This window comes from Erythrolamprus reginae, chromosome 3 (assembly GCF_031021105.1).
Source record: "Erythrolamprus reginae isolate rEryReg1 chromosome 3, rEryReg1.hap1, whole genome shotgun sequence".
NCBI classification, from domain to species: Eukaryota; Metazoa; Chordata; class Lepidosauria; order Squamata; family Dipsadidae; genus Erythrolamprus; species Erythrolamprus reginae.
Genome location: NC_091952.1, coordinates 181,354,311 through 181,376,076, shown reverse-complemented (window position 1 = coordinate 181,376,076; position 21,766 = coordinate 181,354,311). Strand labels below are relative to the sequence as shown.

The 21,766-nt window shown below is 39.7% G+C and overlaps 1 protein-coding gene across 10 annotated transcripts in view; it reads right to left on the bottom strand.

The window, feature by feature from the left end:
- RNF144B (ring finger protein 144B) overlaps positions 1–21,766 on the bottom strand; it is a 94,903-nt gene that overhangs the window by 8,461 nt on the left and 64,676 nt on the right. For all 10 annotated transcript variants that reach the window (XM_070747346.1, XM_070747345.1, XM_070747347.1 and 7 more), the window contains 2 exons: positions 20,051–20,155; positions 1,734–1,794 (listed from right to left, as the gene is read on the bottom strand). In XM_070747346.1, coding sequence (XP_070603447.1) covers positions 1,734–1,794; positions 20,051–20,155 — 166 coding nt within the window. The remainder of the gene's footprint in view (positions 1–1,733; positions 1,795–20,050; positions 20,156–21,766) is intronic.

Here is a 21,766-nt window from a genome sequence, read left to right as displayed (position 1 = left end):
GTCCCATTGTCTCTCCTATATTTTATATATCTTTTCTCCCATCCATATATCCTTCCTCTACTCTTCATTAATGTATTCTATTCTCATATCTCTTCTTCTATCCCTTCCCTGATATTTACTACTACACGTTTTTATTCTCCTTAACTTTCAATTTGTATGGGACAAAATAAATAAATAAAATAAATAAATAAAATAAAATATTCTAGCTTCGTAAAACCTGCAAAAGGAAATTCTATTTCTAGCCCAATTTGACTATGTTATTTAGAAAGGAAGAAATGCAATTTTCTGATTTTTAAACATTGACAGTAAAGGGTATTATTATAAATCCAATAACATGAAGTCACTGCTGCCGGTCTTTTAGCTGCTGTTGGACTTCACCTTCCCAAGAACCTAAGATGTTCTAATGAATTGGCGTAGTACATGCACGGATCCAAGCAACATGGTCTTTTGTGATAGACAGATGAAAAGTTTCTTAAGGTGCAGACTTTCGAAGTGTCATCCAAGTGCTTTTCCTATGGCACCCAGTGTGTTGATAACCGCGGTGCCTGTCAGTTTAAGCCTTAATCTTTCAAATGGCATATTGGGGCATGCAAAACCATAGAGAACGGACAGCACATGTTAAACTTTTCCTACGACATAAAACCTACACCCATGTAGGTAGAAAGGGCGTGTATGCATGCACATGGCATTAGCCCCTGCTGATTCCCATGAAGAGTCTACAATTCTCTTTGAATAACCCTGCTGCCATCAGCCACTTTGCATCAGAGAAATCTTATGATTTCTTTTTTTTTTTAAATGTGACATACAAGACAAAGAAAAAAAACATACATAAAAATATATATATACAACATTTGGGAAATGAAAGTTTCCCCACTTTTTTTGGATATTTGATCAGAGAATTACACTTCTTTTACATAATATTAATTTTTTAATTCTTTTATTTGACGTGTTGCTTTGCATAAATTTTTATTTATTTATTTCTTTTAGCCAATCATAAAATTTTGCCCATGTTTTATAGTAATCTGATTCTTCTTTTCCCTCTAATCTTTTGGATAGCCTGTCCATCTCTGCACAGTCTAGTATTTTTTTAAATTATGATGTTTTCTTCCGGTATTTTATCTGTTTTCCACTGTTGGGCATATACTATTCTGGCAGCTGTTAGTATATGTATAACTAGGTATCTTACTTCTTTTTCTATTTTTTTATTAAAAATACCCAATAAATATAATTCTGGTTTTTCCCCCCGATTTCTTCATTTGCTATTTCTTTTAACCAATTTGTTATTTTATTCCAAAACTTTTTTGCCTGTGTGCATGTCTTATGATTTCTGATCAGGAGATAAGTGACAACCTTCCTCCTTAATCTGATCTGCAGACTATGTGCACTAAAGAGCTTTTCTCAGAATGAATCCTATTTGTTCACTAAGAATTGCAAATCTTTTATCATTGTAAATCTATAGCAGTAAAGCTATAGATTATTTGGTTTTAGGACTGAGACCTGGACTTATGTTAAACTCAGAGATTCTGAGCTTGGAGGAGCAAATGACTTTTATTCTCTTTTCTCTCCCCCCATTTCTCTGATTTTCTCTGATTTTCTCTGAGACTTATTTTTGAGTAGACATTAATAAGTTTACGCAACCAGTCAAGTAACTTTTCCTACATCTTCTTTGCTACTTTGTGAATTTAACAAGGCAATCTGAACCCCTACATATTAATGTTAAAAAAAATATATACCTCTTTCAAATTTCAACTGCTTGTACAACTGAAATTGGTCTGCAGGCACCAAGTTGGCTATCTGGAATGAAGCACACAATAACAAAATGTTAAAAAGAAAATATGGATTACCATTCATTTCTAAAAAATAACTCAATCAAGATTTTGGCCCCCTCACAAAAAAATTGCAACACTAGCGATTGAGGTAAATTTAAAAAGAAAGAAGTCTGAATGCAATTATTAGTAAACAGTCTCAAAATCTCAGTGAATAGTTTTTTTAAAAAAAATGTTGCTATTTAGCAAATTTATTCTAAAGGACCACATGGATTTATCCATATTGGTTTTTTAGCAAAAATATGGAAGCTTTTGAATTTAACATCTAGTTTCCTCTGTGTGTGTGGGGGGGGGGGGTATTCTGTGTGTGTATACCGGTATGTATGTATGTATGTATTTATTTATTTATTTATTTATTAAATTTGTATGCCACCCCTCTCCGCAGACTCGGGGCGGCTCACAGCAACAGAAAACAATATATAATACAAATTCAATAATTAGAAAGCTAAAAACCCATAATTTAAAAAAAACATGCACACAACATACCATACATAAACAGTATAGGCCTGGGGAAGTTATCTCAGTTCCCCCATGCCTGACGGCAGAGGTGGGTTTTAAGGAGTTTACGAAAGGCAAGGAGGTTGGGGCAGTTCTAATCTCAGGAGGGAGCTGGTTCCAGAGGGTCGGGGCCGCCACGGAGAAGGCTCTTCCCCTGGGACCCGCCAAACGACATTGTTTAGTCGACGGGACCCGGAGAAGGCCAACTCTGCGGGACCTAATCGGTCGCTGGGATTTGTGCAGCAGAAGGCGGTCCCAGAGATATTCTGGTCCGATGCCATGAAGGGCTTTATAGGTCATAACCAACACTTTGAATTGTGACTGGAAATTGATCCACAACCAATGCAGACTGCGGAGTGTTGGTGTAACATGGGCATACCTTGGGAATCCCATGATTGCTCTCGCAGCTGCATTCTGCACGATCTGAAGTTTCCGAACACTTTTCAAAGGTAGCCCCATGTAGAGAGCATTACAGTAGTCGAATCTCGAGGTGATGAGGGCATGAGTGACTTTGAGTAGTGAGTCCCGATCCAGATAGGGCTGCAGCTGGTGCACCAGGCGAACCTGGGCAAACGTCCCCCTCACCACAGCTGAAAGATGGTTCTCTAATGTGAGCTGTGGATCGACGACGCCCAAGTTGCGCACCCTCTCTGAGGGGGTCAATAATTCCCCCCCCCCAGGTATGTATGTATGTATGTATGTATGTATGTATGTATGTATGTAATGATTATCCAAACACTAACCAGGTTTATATTTTGAAGATTATTCAGTAAGCCAGATGCTAGTTATACTAAGCCTGAAATGGTAACACTAGGAATTTGAGACAGAGGTGGGAGGGGGAATCCAATTTAGGTATTTTCATCACACATTATTATACAATCATGCCACATTATCATTTTTATGTATTAACAATACTCCCTGGAAGTATATGGATAATTAAGTAATTTGCCATTAAACTGGGTTTATTTCATTAGTTTGCTTTAATAAAATGTGTGCAACTGAGGATGGGGGGAAACTGGAAGAGGGATTAACAATTTGATATCAGCCTGTAATCAAAAAGCAGAAAGACCATAATATCTGAAGGAAGTATATATCTCAAAATGTGTATGAAGTCCCAAACAAATATCTAGGTCATTCACATTTAAATAATATTAAGCCACCTACTTCACGTTTGCCCATTCTCAGAGGGTTAGATTAGGTCATGGCAGGGGTAGGCAATGTTGGCTTTTCTATGACATCTGGACTTCAACTTCCATAATTCCTGAGCTAGCATGATTGGTTCAGGAATTCTGGGAGTTGAAGTCCAGAAGTCATAGAAGAGCCAGCTTTGCCTACCCCTGGATTAGGCAATCGTATCTTTTCAGCCCTTATTCTTAACACTGGTACATCACAGGGTTGGGTGTTGAGTCCCTTACTCTATACTCTTTATGTGTATGACTGCATTTCCACTCACACTAGTAAATTTGCAGATGATACAACAATGGTGGGACTCATCTCCAATGGGAATGAGTCTGCCTATCACATTTCTGCAACACTCCGTGGCCTGCACTGGCTGCCGATCAGTTTCTGGTCACAATTCAAAGTGTTGGTTATGACCTTTAAAGCCCTGCATGGCATTGGACCAGAGTATCTCCGGAACCGCCTGCTACCGCACGAATCCCAGCGACCGATAAGGTCCCACAGAGTTGGCCTTCTCTGGGTCCCGCCGACCAAACAATGTCGTTTGGCGGGCCCCAGGGGAAGAGCCTTCTCTGTGGCAGCCCCGGCCCTCTGGAATCAACTTCCCCCAGAGATTAGAACTGCCCCCACACTCCTTGACTTTTGTAAATTTCTCAAGACCCATCTATACCGCCAGGCATGGGGGAGTTGAGACACCTTTCCCCCAGGCTTTTTTATATTTATGTTTGGGTATGTATATGTTGTTTGCTTTTTTAAATATGATAGGGTTTTATGTGCTTTTTAATATTAGATTTGTTTTCGCTGGAATATTGTTTTTATTATTGTTGTGAGCCGCCCCGAGTCTTCGGAGAGGGGCAGCATACAAATCTAACGAATTGAATTGAATTGAATGAGGTGGGCCGGCTGCTTTTGTGATATGGAGACAATGACTTGGTCCTTAACACCAATAAGACCAAGGAGCTTATAGTGGAACTTTAGAAAAAATAGATCAGATCTCCAGCCCTTGCTTATCCATGGAGACCAAGTGGAGCAAGTGGCCAGTTTTACGTTTCTGGGTGTTATCCTAAAAGAGGAGCTGACCTAGGACACCCACATTGCAACATTAGTCAAAAGGGCCCAGCAGAGATTATACTACCTGAGACATCTCAGGAAACAACAACTGAATGAAAAACTGCTGGTGACCTTCTACCTCTGCACCATAATTTTAACTTACTGCACTTGTTTATAGTTTGCCAACTGCACAGTGGCAGATAGGACAGCACTTTAGAGGATTAATGTCATTGTCCAGAGAATCATTGGTTGCTCTCTCCCCTCTTTGGAAGACCTTTATAGCTCCCACTGTCTTAAGTTCAAAAGATTCTTAAAGATCCATCTCATCCTGGGCACCCTTTTTTTGAACTACTGTATTACCATTCGGCAGACGGTACAGGAAAATGAAAACAAAGACAAATAGGCTGAAAAACAGCTTCTATCCCAGGGCAGTAACTATATTGAATTCTACTCTACATTGCAATATTAATGCAATATCGGTTTTCAATTATATTGTATAGAGTCCGAAGGATGTGTCTTTGTGTTTTATTTTTATAATTATAATGTGCTCTGAAGATGGCATTTAATTATGTTGTACAAGTTGCAATGACAATAAAATAAAATAAATTATGTAGAATTTCTTCTAAAGGCTTTGAAAGATGAGCCCTGTTTTTCAGTATTCAGTATAATTTGCTTTGGTTTTGCATTTTTTTTTCCTGTTGACAGTAACAACTTTAAGGTGATGATTGACTATGTGCCAGTATGGAAGATTCAAATGACCAGAACTGTCACATGATAATGATCACAATAACTAAAACATCACTTGCTGAATATACTCACATTATTCCCCTGTGCAAGATTCTAATCATTTCAGCACTCAGCTCCCTCCCTACGCAGAGCAAATGTATCCCTAGGCAAAACGGATTTATTACCAGACAGAAAGGGCCCTGTTAGCATCTCCCACTGATATTAATCATTTGGATTTTATTCCACTTTCCATGCAGCAGTTAGTGACATCCGTGATTATCCTAAATTGAAACACTGTTCTAAGGCATACCCTTTGATTCTGACATCAGAGGATCAGGAATTGCATTTACTGTATTTTATGAATCAGATTTCTATACATGTGAAGAAGCATACACGGTTTTGTTCATATGAGTATTCTGCCCTTTTAAATTTATATGTATTTATTATATATGTATACATACATACAAACATACATACATATACACACACACTAGATATAGATATAGACATAGATATAAATATATGTATGTATGTATGTATGTATGTATGTATGTATGTATGTATGTATGTATATATATGACGGTCTTGGTATATTCGGGTTTCTTCCCGTGTAGGATTTGAAAATTTCTGGTGACGCTTCGACGAGGTCTCACTCATCATCTTCAGGCTGGTGTTTCTGTCCTTGTTCTAAGGCGAACACTCTAAGGTGTTCTAAGGTGTTCGCCTTAGAACAAGGACAGAAACACCAGCCTGAAGATGATAAATGTGACCTCGTCAAAACGTCGCCAGAAATTTCCAAATCCTACACGGGAAGAAACCCGAATATACCAAGACCGTCATATATATATATATACATATACACACATACATACATACATATACATATACATATACATATATATATATATATATATATAGAGAGAGAGAGAGAGAGAGAGATACATATACAGTGATACCTCGTCTTACAAACGCCTCATCATACAAACTTTCCGAGATACAAACCCGGGGTTTAAGATTCTTTTGCCTCTTCTTACAAACTATTTTCACCTTACAAACCCACCACTGCCGCTGGGATGCCCCGCCTCCGGACTTCCATTGCCAGCGAAGCGCTCATTTTTGCGATGCTGGGATTCTCCTGCACCATCGCAAAAACACAGAAGTCCGGAGGTGGGGTTTCCCATGGAGGGGAGCCTCAGGGGAATCCCAGCAGCGCAAAAAAGGGCGCTTCGGCTGGCAAAAGGGGTGAATTTTGGGCTTGCACGCATTAATCGCTTTTCCATTGATTCCTATGGGAAACATTGTTTCCTCTTACAAACTTTTCACCTTAAGAACCTTGTCCTGGAACCAATTAAGTTCGCAAGACAAGGTATCGCTGTACTGTACATATATACAGTATACAGTATATGCACTAGTAATAGTGCAGTCACCAAGAGAGACAGACAGAGAGATACATACATATACATATATATATATATATGCACTAGTAGTAATGCAGTCACCAAGTGAGTATAATTTAATTTATTAATTTATTTGCACTTACTTCATGTGGATAATTTGAGGTAACAATAACAACATACTATACCTATACATATACAGACACACACAAAAAGTCCACACCAAAGAAGGAAATGGGACAAAGATTAAAAGAAGCTATTGTAGTAAAACCCCTGCTGCTATCTGCCACCATATACTTCAAAAGGGGACAGGATATGCTGAAACTGCCTCAACCCCTACCCCACATATATATGCTATTAACATCTTCAACTTTCACAGGAAGAGCTAGTTTGTGAATTCTTGCGGTTTGAGAAATCGTAACTCTGCAACTAAATAAAAGTGCCTCATCAAAATGCTTCTCTCCAGCAAATAATAAGAGAGAGTAGTATTACTATCTTACTCTTTTACTGTTTTATTACCAAAACAAATTCAAAATAATTTCTCAGGGATATTTGGTTTATCTTTAATGTTAATATGTAGTAGAAAACACAACTCTTTACAGATAAGTCACCTCGAGCAATTCTAGTTTAAATGCCAGTAATCAGTAATGGGTGCAAGGTAATGAAAGCTATTGACATGGTGATTTCGGAATCATGTTTCTACAAATCAGGATGACAGATTTAATGTGCTTTTTCTCTTACTCTTTCTTTCATCACTCCTATTTTTGGTTTCCAGTGGATGTCAGTTTATTGCTACCCCTACCCAAGCAAGAGAGTGCACATTACTCCTGTCATAAAATATTCATTTCTGTTCATTAAATACCTCCCTCGCCATCTCAAACAAGACTTTGAGGATTTGTTAGGAGCAGCAGAAAGAAAAATGAAATAATTGGATATAGAAAAGCAAATATCTTTGGGCAGTGTTTCTCCTTTTTTACTAAATAAAGCAAGCCCAAATCAAATAAAAGCAAGCCCAAATCAAAACAATGGAACAGTGGAGAGCTATCACACAAGATGGTGTTGTTTTGTTGTTAATAATAGTTTGGTACCCAGAGATGGAGATTTGTCTTCGCCTGACACTAACGTTATACAATGCAAAATTTTATAGCCATCAATGAAAAGCAGATGTTTACTGTCAGATCATATTTGTTTATGATAGGAAATAAATTCACAGGTCTCCCAAACAAAGCCATTTATCTCCCAAAGATCTCTCATTACAATACCATTAAGACTTGACCACAGAAAAAAAGAAAAAGAAAAAAGAGCTAATGACAAGTCACAGAGAAAATAAAGGCAATAAATAGGGACAAAGATTTAAGCACAACAAAATGGACAATGGAAGTAAATATCGGAGGGGGTGGCATACAAATCCAATAGATAGATAGATAGATAGATAGATAGATAGATAGATAGATAGATAGATAGATAGATAGATAGATAGATAGATAGATAGATAGATGATAGATAGGAAGGAAGGAAGGAAGGAAGGAAGGAAGGAAGGAAGAAAGAAAGAAGGTATTTCCTTGTTACCCGCTCCTCTAAGACCAGGACAAAGGCTTTTCAATGTCTGAAGCCTCCCTCTTCAATCTGCTTTTTCCCTGAGGGGAGGCCGCCTGTCAGGCTGAAACCATTGTGGACTTGAAGACTTTGGCCTGCCAGACTTTATGATTGAGGACGCATTCTTGCTGTGGGAACTTGGGAGGAGTGGTTGCATCAGGGACGTAAACATGCACTAAGGAAAGAGTTATTCAGGGCTCTGTCCCACAACCCTTCATTTCTCCAGTCCATGAATCAGCAAAAAAAAGTGGGGGGAAGGGCGGAATCCCAGCATAATCTGTGCTTGTTGTGCTTCCAACAAGCACAAATCTCACGTGCTGACAAGGCTTGTGAATGGTTCTGTTTTCAACTTTTACTCCAGGACAATTTAAGGGAAATGATGGGTAAGCTTCCCAAATTTCATGTTTTTTTTCTCACTCAACTTCACAAGCCGACAGAGGTGGGGGAGACATCAGCAATTGAAGTCGGGGCAAGTCTGAGGAGAATGGTTAAATCGGTGCTTAAGCAACATTAAGGTATGGGGGTGTCAAATCCCAGGATTGCCCAGCCATCATGCTGAGAAACAGTGAGTTAGGTGCCTGAGATGGAAACCGCAGCCACATTTCAAGTTGCCTGTGTAAGATGTCACAGCAAAACTGTTCTATGAAGTAATTAACTTGAACTGTTTTGTGTTGTGGTTGGCTCTGGCCCAGCTCCTGCCCCAAGGAATGTGGAGGTGGATGCAGGGGAAATATCAACATGTCATAGGCCTGTTTTATTGCCGACAGAGGCAGGTATTGAAGTTTCCTCGGAAGAAGAAGAAGGTGGGGGTGACCTAGAAGAGGGGAGTTTGGCAGACAGCCCAGGAGGAGATCAATCATCCTTATCATCCTTGGATTCTGAACAAGAATGTATGACACATCCACGTAGCGTACAGTGGTGCATAGGAGACAACAACTGAAGGATTATTACAGGAGATAAATGAGGCCACCTGTGGTTGGGTGGGGCTGCTGTAATTAGTGCTACAGATAAAAGAGCAGCCTGCTGTTTTAGCCTCATGGCAGTTTATCTGATTCATAGTTTCGTCAAGATCGTGGTTTATGCTGTTCAAGATTGTGTGTGGACTTTCTGGACTTTAGAATTGGACTCAATTTCCCAGTTATTGGGTGAGCACTTGGATTGCATTTAACCTGTGCCTTGTGTGTACCAGAAAATCCCTTTGACATTTTAAAAAGGAAGCTGTTTCTGTTTTTCTGTTGATAAAGACTTTTGGGTTTTCCTTCTATCATGTGGTGTGTGTCTTTCTGGACTAATTATCCTGTAATTACGGGCGGTTGAGACACGCCGGCAGAACAGTTTTGTAAACATGGTCTACTGGTCTCTTTAAAATAAAAAACAGTCAGTCAGTCTATTGCCAAAAATAGTCCAACTAATAGGTTGATGGGGTAAAGAACAATTGTAAAATTGGAGAAAATTCACCCAGCACATTGAATGAGTTTCTTATGCTTCACCTTGGGTCTGTCTTCCTGCCTCTGCCCCTTTCCTTTTATCAGATGAACTAATTTGGGACAGAACTGTACCAATCTTCCAGAGAAGTTACTTTTTTCAGTAGTAGCCATCACAGACTGAGGGCATGGCTAACAGACCCTGGGAAAGCAGAAGAGGGAACAGGACTTTGCTCAAGAAACAGCAAGAAGAGGGGAAAGAGTGAGAAACAGATGCAAAGTAATTCTGGCTTAATTATGCTGGGTATAACCTAAGCAGGAGAATTGCTTTGACAGGCTTTCAAGATCCTTTTTATTATTATATTACCTTACTAGCAATACACATTGCTGTTTCTCCTTTGTTCCCTCCTTAGAAAGGGAAGCTGGCTAAACGCCTGTTTAATTTAATAGCCACCAGTACTGATGGTGTTGTCTATCTATCTATCTATCTATCTATCTATCTATCTATCTATCTATCTATCTATCTATCTATCTATCCGGGACCGCCTTCTGCCGCACGAATGTTTGTATGTTAGTGTGTGTTCTTTTATGAAAATTAACAAAGTTTTATTAAAAAAACAAAAACAAATTACTATTGTTCACACTTATGACTATTGCAACATCCCCACAGTCATGTTATTTACATTCAGATGCTTCACAGTGACTCACATTTATGATAGTTGCAGTGTCCCGGAGTCATGTGATCCCCTTTTGTGACCTAATAATTTAATTTAACTTTACTAATTTAACAACCGCAGTGATTCATTTAGCAAATGTGGCAAAAAAAAGTTGTAAAGTGGAGCAAAACTCACTTAACAAATTTCTTCCTTAGCAACATAAATTTTGGGCTCAATTGTGGTCATAGGTTGAGAACTACCTGTACTGTAATATCCCAATTTGGGGCAAACACACAACACACATCTGACAAAACCAGTTTTTTCCCAGTTTAAAATGACCTTATGTTCATAGAGCACCAAGCTCATTGAATAAGATTTCAGGGAAATACTATTTTAAGCTGCTTATATTAATTCCTTTAAAAAGCACAACAAGGAATGTTCTTTCTGTGCCAACTCAGGAAGCTTAAACTTCCCAAAGAGCTGCTGATACAGAGGAATTATTGAGTCTGTCATTTGCACCTCTATAACTGTCCTGTTTGGCTCTGCAACCCAACAAGACAGACACAGACTTTAGAGGATAATCAGAACTGCAGAAAAAACAATTGCTGCCAACCTGCCTTCCACTAAGGACCTGTATACTGCATGAGTCAAAAAGAGGGTGGTGAAAATATTTACTGACCTCTTGCATCCTGGACACAAACTGCTTCAACTCCTACCCTCAAAATGACATTACAGAGCACTGCACACAAGAACAACTAGACACAAGAACAATTTTTCCCCAAACGCCCTCACTCTGCTAAACAAATAATTCCCTCAACACTGTCAAACTATTTACTAAGCCTACACTACTATTAATCTTCTCATCATTCCCATCACCCATCTCCTCCCACAAATGTGTGTATGACTTTAATTTTGTTGCTAGTATTCTTAAAATTTATATTGGCTAATATGATTTGACTGCTTATTTGTATCCAGATTATCATTGTGTTGTACCTTATATTCTTGATGAACTTATCTTTTCTTTTATGTACATTGGGAGCATATGTACCAAAACAAATTTATTGTGTGTCCAATCACACTTGGCTATTCTATTTTATTCTAATTAGTTGTTTCATTTGCTTCAGTTTCCTTTTGTGATGGCTACAATTGTTACCTAATGAATTCAAGTCAAATATTTTGTTTTCAAAATATTGTTTTATGTTTCCTTTGGACTACAGAACCCTTGACAAAGGAAACACATATTCAAAACAAGTTAGGCAATACCATACCATTTGGCTTAAGCACTATGAAGACATTTTTTCCTGATTGTCTCTGTTATATTCAAAACAGAGTTTTGAATGTAACAGATATACAATGGTACCTCTACTTACGAACTTAATTTGTTCGGTGACCAGGTTCTTAAGTAGAAAAGTTTGAAAGAAGAAGCAATTTTTCCCATAGGAATCAATGTAAAAGCAAATAATGCATGCGATTGGGAAAACCACAGGGAGGATGGAGGCCCTGTTTCCTCCCAGGAGATTCCTAGAGAGGCCCTCAGAGGCCTCTCCCCGCCTTTTTCTGGCCCTGTTTCTTCCCAGGAGATTCCTAGAGAGGCCCTATGGAGGCTTCTCCCTGCCTTTTCCAGTTACAGTTTCAGAGGCTCGGGTTTGTAAGTGGAAAATTGTTCTTGAGAAGAGGCAAAAAAAATATTATCTAGAAAGGTTTGTAAGTAGAGGCGTTCTTAGGTAGAGGTACCACTGTATTCAAAACCTGACTTAGGAACTGAAATACTATTTGTTATACTTCAGGCAGCAAAATGTGTTGAATGATATCTACTTAGGGCAGAGTTTTCTGTAAGATTTCCATCTTTCAATTTCAGCATCTATCAGAGTTCCATTATAAATTATCATGATTTTTCCACAGAAGCATTTGTTTTGCAGTGTATCTACTATTTCTGTTTTTACTCAATACAACAGAGGAGTACAGAGCAACTGTAATTTGAAGATAGGTTTCTTTTTAGAAACATTGTGAAAGTACTAGCAAGGCTAGACTTGGTTTCTGGATCAAGGAGCGTTTTTTTTAAAAAAATGTTTACTGTTTTACAATAAAGACAGGTGACTAATGTTGTCATTTCTAATCAACACTTTTATATGTGTCACTGAAAGGATGACAAACAATATCCACTCCTGATGGTCATTCCACATCTTTGGTATTGTGCAGATGAGTTCTATATGGCAAAGGAACATATTACAAGGAAGGAAAAGGCAAAAAGTTCCTTAATGAATGCTTAAATGAATTGCAAAATTGCTAGAGAAACAAAAGCAGCATCTCTGTGTTTGAAATACAAACAGCTGTGTGATATCTTTGTAGCAATTCTTCATAAAAAATATAATGGACTATCCCACCATTCTGGATTTATATCATGGAATTTAGATGCCCATTAAGTGCTATGCTATTGATTGGGCATATCCATTTTATCTGTTAGTATTTAGTAATTGATTATCCATATTTGCCAACTTTACACACTTCAATCAATATAAAAATTGGATTCAAATGTTGCTGTAAGGCTGGGTTCTCCAAAGTGGCATGTTGCTATGTTAATATTCTCCCTCCATACTTGCAATGCTCCTTGCCCTACCTGGCTTTTTACATTAAAAAAATATTTTTTTAAACAGAGAGCTACAGAGTCCCAGGCTCCTTCATCAGCCTTATTTCCAAAAATGCACCCCATGTTTTTATGGAAAATAGAAATAATGTGCACCTGTGGCCCTGCCCCCCCCCCCCCCATATACAGAGGTGCTCAGAAAAAGTATTGAGATATGCAGTTGTCATTCTATAAGAGGTAATGCTAGAGGAGAAGGCAGGTGGCATCCTGATAAATCGGCATATTTTCAGCTCAGCGTATTTTGCGAACTCAGTTATTGTGGTTTATAACCATTAGTTTTAGGAATTAGTACAATGTGTGAACCATACAAACATAGAAACATAGAAGTCTGACGGCAGAAAAGGACCTCATGGTCAATCTAGCCTGCCCTTATACTATTTCCTGTATTTTATCTTAGGATGGATATATGTTTTTCCCAGGCATGTTTAAATTCAGTTACTATGGATTTATCTACCACGTCTGCTGGAAGTTTGTTCCAAGGATCTACTACTCTTTCAGTAAAATAATATTTTCTCATGTTGCTTTTGATCTTTCCCCCAACTAGCTTCAGACTGTGCCCCCTTGTTCTTGTGTTCACTTTCCTATTAAAAACACTTCCCTCCTGGACCTTATTTAACCCTTTAACATATTTAAATGTTTCGATCATGTCCCCCCTTTTCCTTCTGTCCTCCAGACTATACAGATTGAGTTCATTGAGTCTTTCCTGATATGTTTTATGCTTAAGACCTTCCACCATTCTTGTAGCCCGTCTTTGGACCCGTTCAATTTTGTCAATATCTTTTTGTAGGTGAGGTCTCAAGAACTGAACACAGTATTCCAAATGTGGTCCCACCAGCACTCTATATAGCGGGATCATAATCTCCCTCTTCCTGCTTGTTATACCTCTAGCTATGCAGCCAAGCATCCTACTTGCTTTCCCTACTGCCTGACTGCACTGTTCCCCCATTTTGAGACTGTCAGAAATCACTACCCCTATATCCTTTTCTTCTGAAGTTTTTGCTAACACAGACCTGCCAATACAATACTCAGATTGAGGATTCCTTTTCCCCAAGTGCATTATTTTACATTTGAAAACATTAAACTGCAGTTTCCATTGCTTTGACCATTTATCTAGTAAAGCTAAAACATTTACCATATTACAGACGCCTCCAGGAATATCAACCCCATTGCACACCAAGCCAATCGGGGTCTTCTACAAACCATGACTAAGCCAATTATGGTTCACCACAATATGTAAACAAGATCATTTTTCATCCTGTTTTTTTCCCTTCTTCTGCAGGTTCGTTGGATTGTTTGAATAGTTCACCCTTAACTTTTCTATTGCTTCACACTGATCCACCTATCTATCCTTTCAGTACAATTTGCCAAGCAAAGTTGCATTCAGGTGGGTTGAAGGCAACAAGATCTTAGTCATGTAAGAATGAGTTTCCCTGTTCTATACTTCAGCTGCCACCTCTTTGTCTGCTGCTCAACCAAGGCAGCACCAAAATAAATGCTCAAGAGAACCATTACAAAGGCACTTCATCCCTTCCTAGCACTGCCAACAAATCTTTTAAAAATGTACTCAAAAATAAAGGTAGAAAAACAGTCAGGCTTGTCTTTTAAATGTCACCCATCATTCACTTGCTGTCTCATTTCCCCTCCATACAATTATACTCCATCTACTTCTAATTCCTATTATTCCCCTCAAATTTAAAAGAAAATGAACAGGATTCAGGAAGAGCCTTAATCAGCCGGCTCTGTTCTATGAAAAGACAGGATAAGCAAACTAAATGGGAGTTATGTTACTATTTTTAGGCACCGAATACTATTCAAATCTTCCTTCAGTTGCCATGGAAGTGTTCCAAAGGCTTATTATAGTTGTTTTTGAACAGAATTTATTCCAAGAAAACCTATGTAGCCAATTAATGCTATTTCAGGTTTCAGGTAAACGGATATGGAGGGGAAAGTGTTTTTCTGCTCTAATGGGTAATGTAGCCCTTGGAAAGACACTCAAAACAACGTTATTCTTGTTGATAACTTGCTCCAGGATACCAAATGGGACTTGCAAAGGTACTTCAAATGGACTACTTCCAATTCACTCCTCACAATACATGGAGTGCATATATTAGAACTCCTTGTAGGTCTCTGCAGCCAACAAATGACTCCATCCAAGAAGGAATTTTAAAAGCTTACATTATCAAGTGGAAATCTGTAGCTTTTAAGATCCAAACCATAAATCAATTTCTATTTATCATTTGGGCACTGGATAATGCCCATTTAGTGGAATATGCAGACTTGACCTTTCAAAAAAGTTATCATTAAAAGAGCAAAAGACTAAATTTTATCTATCCTGTTTATCTGTTGTCCACCGAACAAGTTGCGATGATGGCTTTGATGGCCTTTGATCATACTTGCTCAGGAGTACTATATGTTATTTGTTAAATGAGTTTAACAAATAACATATAGTACTTTCAATCCTGGACTTTCAATCCTGGGCCTAGAAAGCCTAGAACTAAGACGCCTTAAACAAGATCTAAGTATTGCCCACAAGATCATATGCTGCAACGTCCTGCCTGTCGGCTGGACAACCGATTTAAACTTAATATTAACCGCTCCAAACTTGACTGTAAAAAATATGATTTCAGTAACTGAGTTGTCGAAGCGTGGAACTCATTACCAGACTCCATAGTGTCATCCCCAAACCCCTAACACTTTACCCTTAGATTATCCACGGTTGACCTATCCAGATTCCTAAGAGGTCAGTAAGGGGCGAGTACAAGTGCACTAGAGTGCCTTCCGTCCCCTGTCCTATTGCTCTCCTATATCTCCTATACCTTTTTTCTATTGCTATATCTCTTCTTCTATTCTTTCATTGATATGTTCTATTACTATACCTTTTTTTCTATTCTTTCATAGATATATTTTACTATGAGTATCTCCTCTATAACCTTCATCATGTATTTTACTATGTGTGTGTATATGTATATATATATATCTACTAAAACTCTCATTGTGTATTTGGCTAAATAAATAAATAATAAATAAATAAATAAATAAATAAATAATAAATAAATAAATAAATAAATTACATCACCATCAAAGCTGAAACCAGCCAGAGCATAGAACAACTCAAAGAATTTATGCAAGATCAGATGACTTGGAGAGACCTAGCCCATACAATTTCCAAGAGTCTGACACAATTAAATGGATATATCATCATGATTACGTATTAGGTAGCTAGCTAGCAATACAGCCCATGCCATGTATTATAATGTCATGTGTTATAATCTCTCTCCCCCAGCCAGATGAATATCTGGTAAGTAGATTCTTTTCCCCATTTTCTGTTTTCCTCCCCAAAAACTAAGGTGTTTCTTATACTACGAAAATATACGGTAGTTGTAGATTATAATCTAGTTGTATGGTTATTATCCGTATGGTCGTTTAATGATTGCTATACTGCCTGTATAACACATCTCTCTATATGGAGAGAGAGGGGAGGGAGAGGGAGGGGGGGGAGAGAGAGAGAGAGATGTTGCACAATATAACACATGACATGGACAGTACGGCTAGCTAGCTAACTACCCAATACATGATCATGAGATACATCCATTCAGTTGTGTCGGACTCTTGGAAATTGTATGGGCCAGGTCTCTCCATGTCATCTGATCTTGCATTAATTCTCTGAATTATTCTATGCTCTGTCTGGTGTCAACTTTGATGGTGATGTAATATATAACCAGAGGTGGGCTACTGCACAGATGGGGGAGTGCAGTGGGGTAGCGAAAATGGAGTTCCACCCCAGAGCACCCAATTTGCACTGAAAGATGTTGAAAGAAAATACAGGGTGTCCTGCATAAGCCACGTCCACAGTGTGGTAGTAAACATTTTGGTAGCCCTTCACTGTATATAACCCCGTTTAACAAATAACATGCAACATTTCCGAGCAAATATGATCAAAGGCCGTTAAAGCCATCAATACTACATGGTTTTTTTAATGTTTTTTTTAAATTTATTAGATTAGTTATGAATTGTTTTATTGTATGTTGTGAGCCGCCCCGAGTCTACGGAGAGGCGCGGCATACAAATCTAATAAATAATAACAATAATAACAATAATAATAACACTAATAGTAATAATAGTAATAGTAATAATAATAATAATAGTAATAATAATGATAATGATAATAATAATAATGAAGATGATGATGATGATGTTCGGTGGACAACAGATAAACAGTTAAAATTTAGAAATATATAATCAGAGCAGCATATGAAGTAATCTGTAGCAGCAAACAGTAACATGCCTATATACTGTTTATTCATTAAGAGAGGTGAAAGCTCTTTACTAAAGTTTTGGCCCAGCATACATCATTTGCTGCTTTTAAGAGCATCTATTCTGGTCGGAATGATTACTCGTCACTATAATATATCAATGAAGATTCCATATACATATGGAACAAAACCTATAACAAACTTCAGTGCTTCCCATCATGCATGATCCATTAAATAGCTCCCTCTTTGTCTATTCATTCAATATTTAGGCTTGCATACTAAAGAAAACATTAATGGCCCATTAGATATACACCCACAAGTTCCCTCTTGCTTGCCTAACTGAAATGAAGCTTAGATTTCAGGAGCTTTACCAGCAATAATCTTGGAACACTCTTCTATGATTTCCATGAGTACTTTAGCACGGCAATTTCTCTACATTCAAAATGCCAAAAGCTTATTATTATTTCAGGCCTATGTGATTAATGCTAGAACATTGATCTAAGAAAACAAAGCAACTTTAAAACCCTTGACAGATTTGCTAACTGTACAATACGATTCAAGGTGAATATGTGCAGTGTACCCCTTGAAAATTCAATTTGAAAATCATGCAAATTCTATGTAAATGTAGATATCTTTTATCTGTATATTTTTGAGCTGGATTTAGCACTTTACAGCGTTTTTAAAAATTTTACTTTTCATATGTTTGATCGGGCGGTTAAAAGTGGCCGATGGAAAATTTTTATCTTCAGACTTGCAAGATGGATATCAGCCTTCCTGGATAAACGAGATTAAAAAAAAAACCATGACTAAGTGAGCTAAATCTACTTTTATTGTAAAGCTACATTAACAGAATCTTGTGAGTCTGAGGATATAAACTTCCTTCCAGCATTTTTAATCATCTGATCAATTAGGCTAAGTTTCTTCCTCTGATCACTAATCCATTGGGGGCTCCTCCTTCTCTCATCTGATCGGAAGGAAAAGAATGATGAGTTACTCTTTTATAAAAGATAGTTAATGCACTAACAAGCTTTATATTTATTATTTGTTTGTTTGTTTGTTTGCTTATTTGTTTGTTTGTTTGTTTGTCAAAGCATGTCCAGGATAATAGGTATGGTATAAACATAAACAAAAGGAGTGTAGGTGTAGGTAAATTTGGATACAGTAATAGGACAATAGGACAGGGACAGTAGGCACAATGGTGTGCTTATGCATGGCCCTTACAGACCTTTTAGGAATACTAAACATAAGCTATAATAGTCTTCTAAACTAACCCAGGATGTATTCAGTAAAACAAATTAGAATGACTTGAGATAATTCCTCCTGGAACACACCCAAGGCCAGGTCACTGGAATACCCCTAGTCAGGCTATAATGCAGTAAGTTAAGAATGACCAGGGGCGAAACTATCGATTACAAGATAAGATAGCTATGCCCAGTGTTTCCTGCAAGCTGCGCGCGTGCGCGCCCCCCAAAATACCCCCCCCGCGCACCCTTTTCCATGGGCGCGCACTCCCCATCCCCCTGCCAGCCCATGGGGGGGCGGGGGGGAAGTGCCGGCAGTAGAAGGGAAGGGAGCCGCGGCCACCCCTGCCTCCCCATGGTGCCTCTGGCACCCTCGCACCCCTGGCCTCTCAGCCCTGCCCCCCGCCCACCCGATCCACCCCCTCTCCTCCTCCGCCGCCTCCTTCCTTGGGGCGCAACTTCTCACGCGGCGGTGGCGGCGGTGGCTGTGGCTTCTTGGGACGAAAGCGCTCCCAGCCAGGGGGCTGCGAGAGGGCTTTCTCCGTGCGCTTGGGGAATGCCCGCCCCGCCCCTCTCGCAGCCCCTTCGCTGGGAGCGCTTTCATCCCAGACTTCCAGCAAGGGGGCTGCAGTAGAGGCAGGGCAGGCATTCCCGAAGCGCTCGTAGAAAGCGCTCTCGCAGCCCCCTCGCCGTCGGTGCCTCCGTTCCGGAGCTCCGCCTCACAGCTGATCACCCTGCCGCCACCCCACGGCTACTGCCCAATGCCACTGCTGAGAGAAAGAGAGAAAGGGGGAGGGAGGGAGAGATAGCAAGAGAGAGAAGAGAAAGAAAGCAATAGAGAGAGAGAAAGAAAACAAGAGAGAAAGAGAGAGAGATGAAAGGGGGGAAGAGAGAGATAGCAAGAGAGATAGAAAGAAAGAGTGAGAGAAAGAAAGCAATAGAGAAAGAAAATGAGAGAGAGACCTTTAAGTCACCCCCCCAGTCACATGATCGTCAAGCCACTTCTACCTGGTCACATGGCCAGCAAGCCACTCCTACCCAGTCACATGGTTGACAAGCCACTCCCACCCAGTCACATGACCATCAAGCCACACCTGCAAAATAAGCCATGCCCACAGTGTGGTAGTAAAAACTTTTGTGGCCCTTCACTGCTTCCAAGTACAGTATGTATACACAAGCACCATTTTTACCATCCCCCCCCCCAAAAAAATATTATGCTTCTCAAGCGACATGTAACATTTCTATCATTTGTGTTTTACAATTCTGAATGCCATAGTACGTCTTCCAGAATCTATTGCTGACAAAGAACTAGGGACATTCAAATTGAGAGTATTCTTGTTGCGAGCAAGCAATTCTGAGACTGTCTGGATGCCAAGTAAACATTTCCCCAGGAAAGGGAAAACAAGTGGAAAACCATCTGCTTGTTTCTAGTTTCTCTTGTGAAATGGGCTTCCTGCCAAGTAGTCATTAGAGTAATTAAGGGGGGAAACAATCTAATATATTCATTATGTAAATGAATGATGGAGATTAAAAGGCAATGAGAGAGGAACTAAATATAAATACCTCTGTTTCTTGCAGCATCCCATGGCCCAAGCAGACCATGTCAGGACAGGTGATGGGAGAACCACAGCCTTCACGGATGGCCAATTGCATGTATTGTTTTAGACACTAAGGAAGAAGAAATATGTAAGTTATAATCATGAGTAAATTATAATATGTAAGTACAGTGGTACCTCTACTTAAGAACTTAATTCATTCCGTGACCAGGTTCTTAGGTAGAAAAGTTTGTAAGTGGAGGTAATTTTTCCCATAGGAATCAATGTAAAAGCAAATAATGTGTGCAAACCCATTAGGAAAGAAATAAAAGCTCGGAATTTGGGTGGGAGGACGAGGAGGAAGAAGAGGAGAAAGACAGTCGCTGCCGAAGGAAGAAGGTGAGGTGAGGGGAATCAAAGAAATCCAAAACTTTAAGGCTTAAAAAAAAAAGAGGGACTCTGAGGCGGCGAGGAGGAGCACGCACCTCCAATACACTCGGCACAAGACTGCCTCCCATACACTGCACCAGAGAGAGAAACCCAGGCAGGCGAGAGGGGGGAACCTCCCTTTGACCGAAAGGCGGAAGCTGCTGCTGCTACCTGCTTCCTCTTCCTTCCCATGCTGAAGGGCTCCCCACTCCTCTCGCTTGCTCACTTTTAGCTGGCGCCTTTCATTCACTGTGGTGACTCCTCAGTTTGACTGAAGCCAAGTTAATCCAGCTGGGGCAAAGCGCCCTCTTTTGCCTTTCCGTGCCCAGACACTCTGGGAGGCAACCTCACGCCAGGGAGGCAGCACGAGAGAGTCACCACAGCAAAGTGGTTTATTCCCTCTCCAAGCGCCCAGAGAAAGGAAAACGCTCCGTTCACTCTGGGCAGCCTTAGGTAGAGGTACCACTATACACTGGTACCTCATCTTATGAACGCCTCTTCTAACAAACTTTTCGAGATACGAACCTGGTGTTTAAGATTTTTTTGCCTCTTCTTCCAAACTATTTTCACCTTACGAACCTAAGCCACTGCTGCTGGGATGAAGGGGTTTCTTTTTTTCCCCTTTTTTGAAGAAAGAAAAGGGAGGGGCAGCTTGGAGGGGGAAAGAGTTTGCATTTTAAAAAGTAGGAGAACAGCGTGCTTGCATAGGCACTGAAAGGGTGTCTTTTGAAGAAAGAAAAGGGAGGGGCACCCCCCTTGCCTTTCTTCCTTCCCACTCACCCTTTAGCCTAGCCTTGCTTCTTCCACCCGCCCCCTTTAGCTGCTCCTCCCTGCCCTCTGTTCGCCTCCCTTCTAAAGTTTGGGATTTTCCTGAAGGATTTGCACGCATTATTTGCTTTTACATTGATTCCTGTGGGAAACATTGTTTCGTCTTACGAACTTTTCACCTTATGAACCTCCTCCTGGAACCAATTAAGTTCGTATCATGAAGTACCACTGTATTATTTTACAATGGATGGAAACTAATCAAGGGGCGAAGCAACCTAGAGCTGAGGAGAACTTTCCTAATGGCAAAACAATCAACCTATGGAATAGCTCGCCTTGAGAAGTTTTGGGTGCCCCACCACTGGAGGCTTTCAAGAAGAGACTGAACAGCCACCTGTCTGAAATGTGCATCTCTGGGGTTTTTTGGGCTGTTTTGGGAGCAAAAAAGGTCCTGGAGACCAGCCTGAAAAACAGCCTTAAAACGGCCTGTTTGTGAGGCCCTTTTTAGGCTGTTTTCCGGTGCTACAACACCCACAAAGATCAGCTGGCT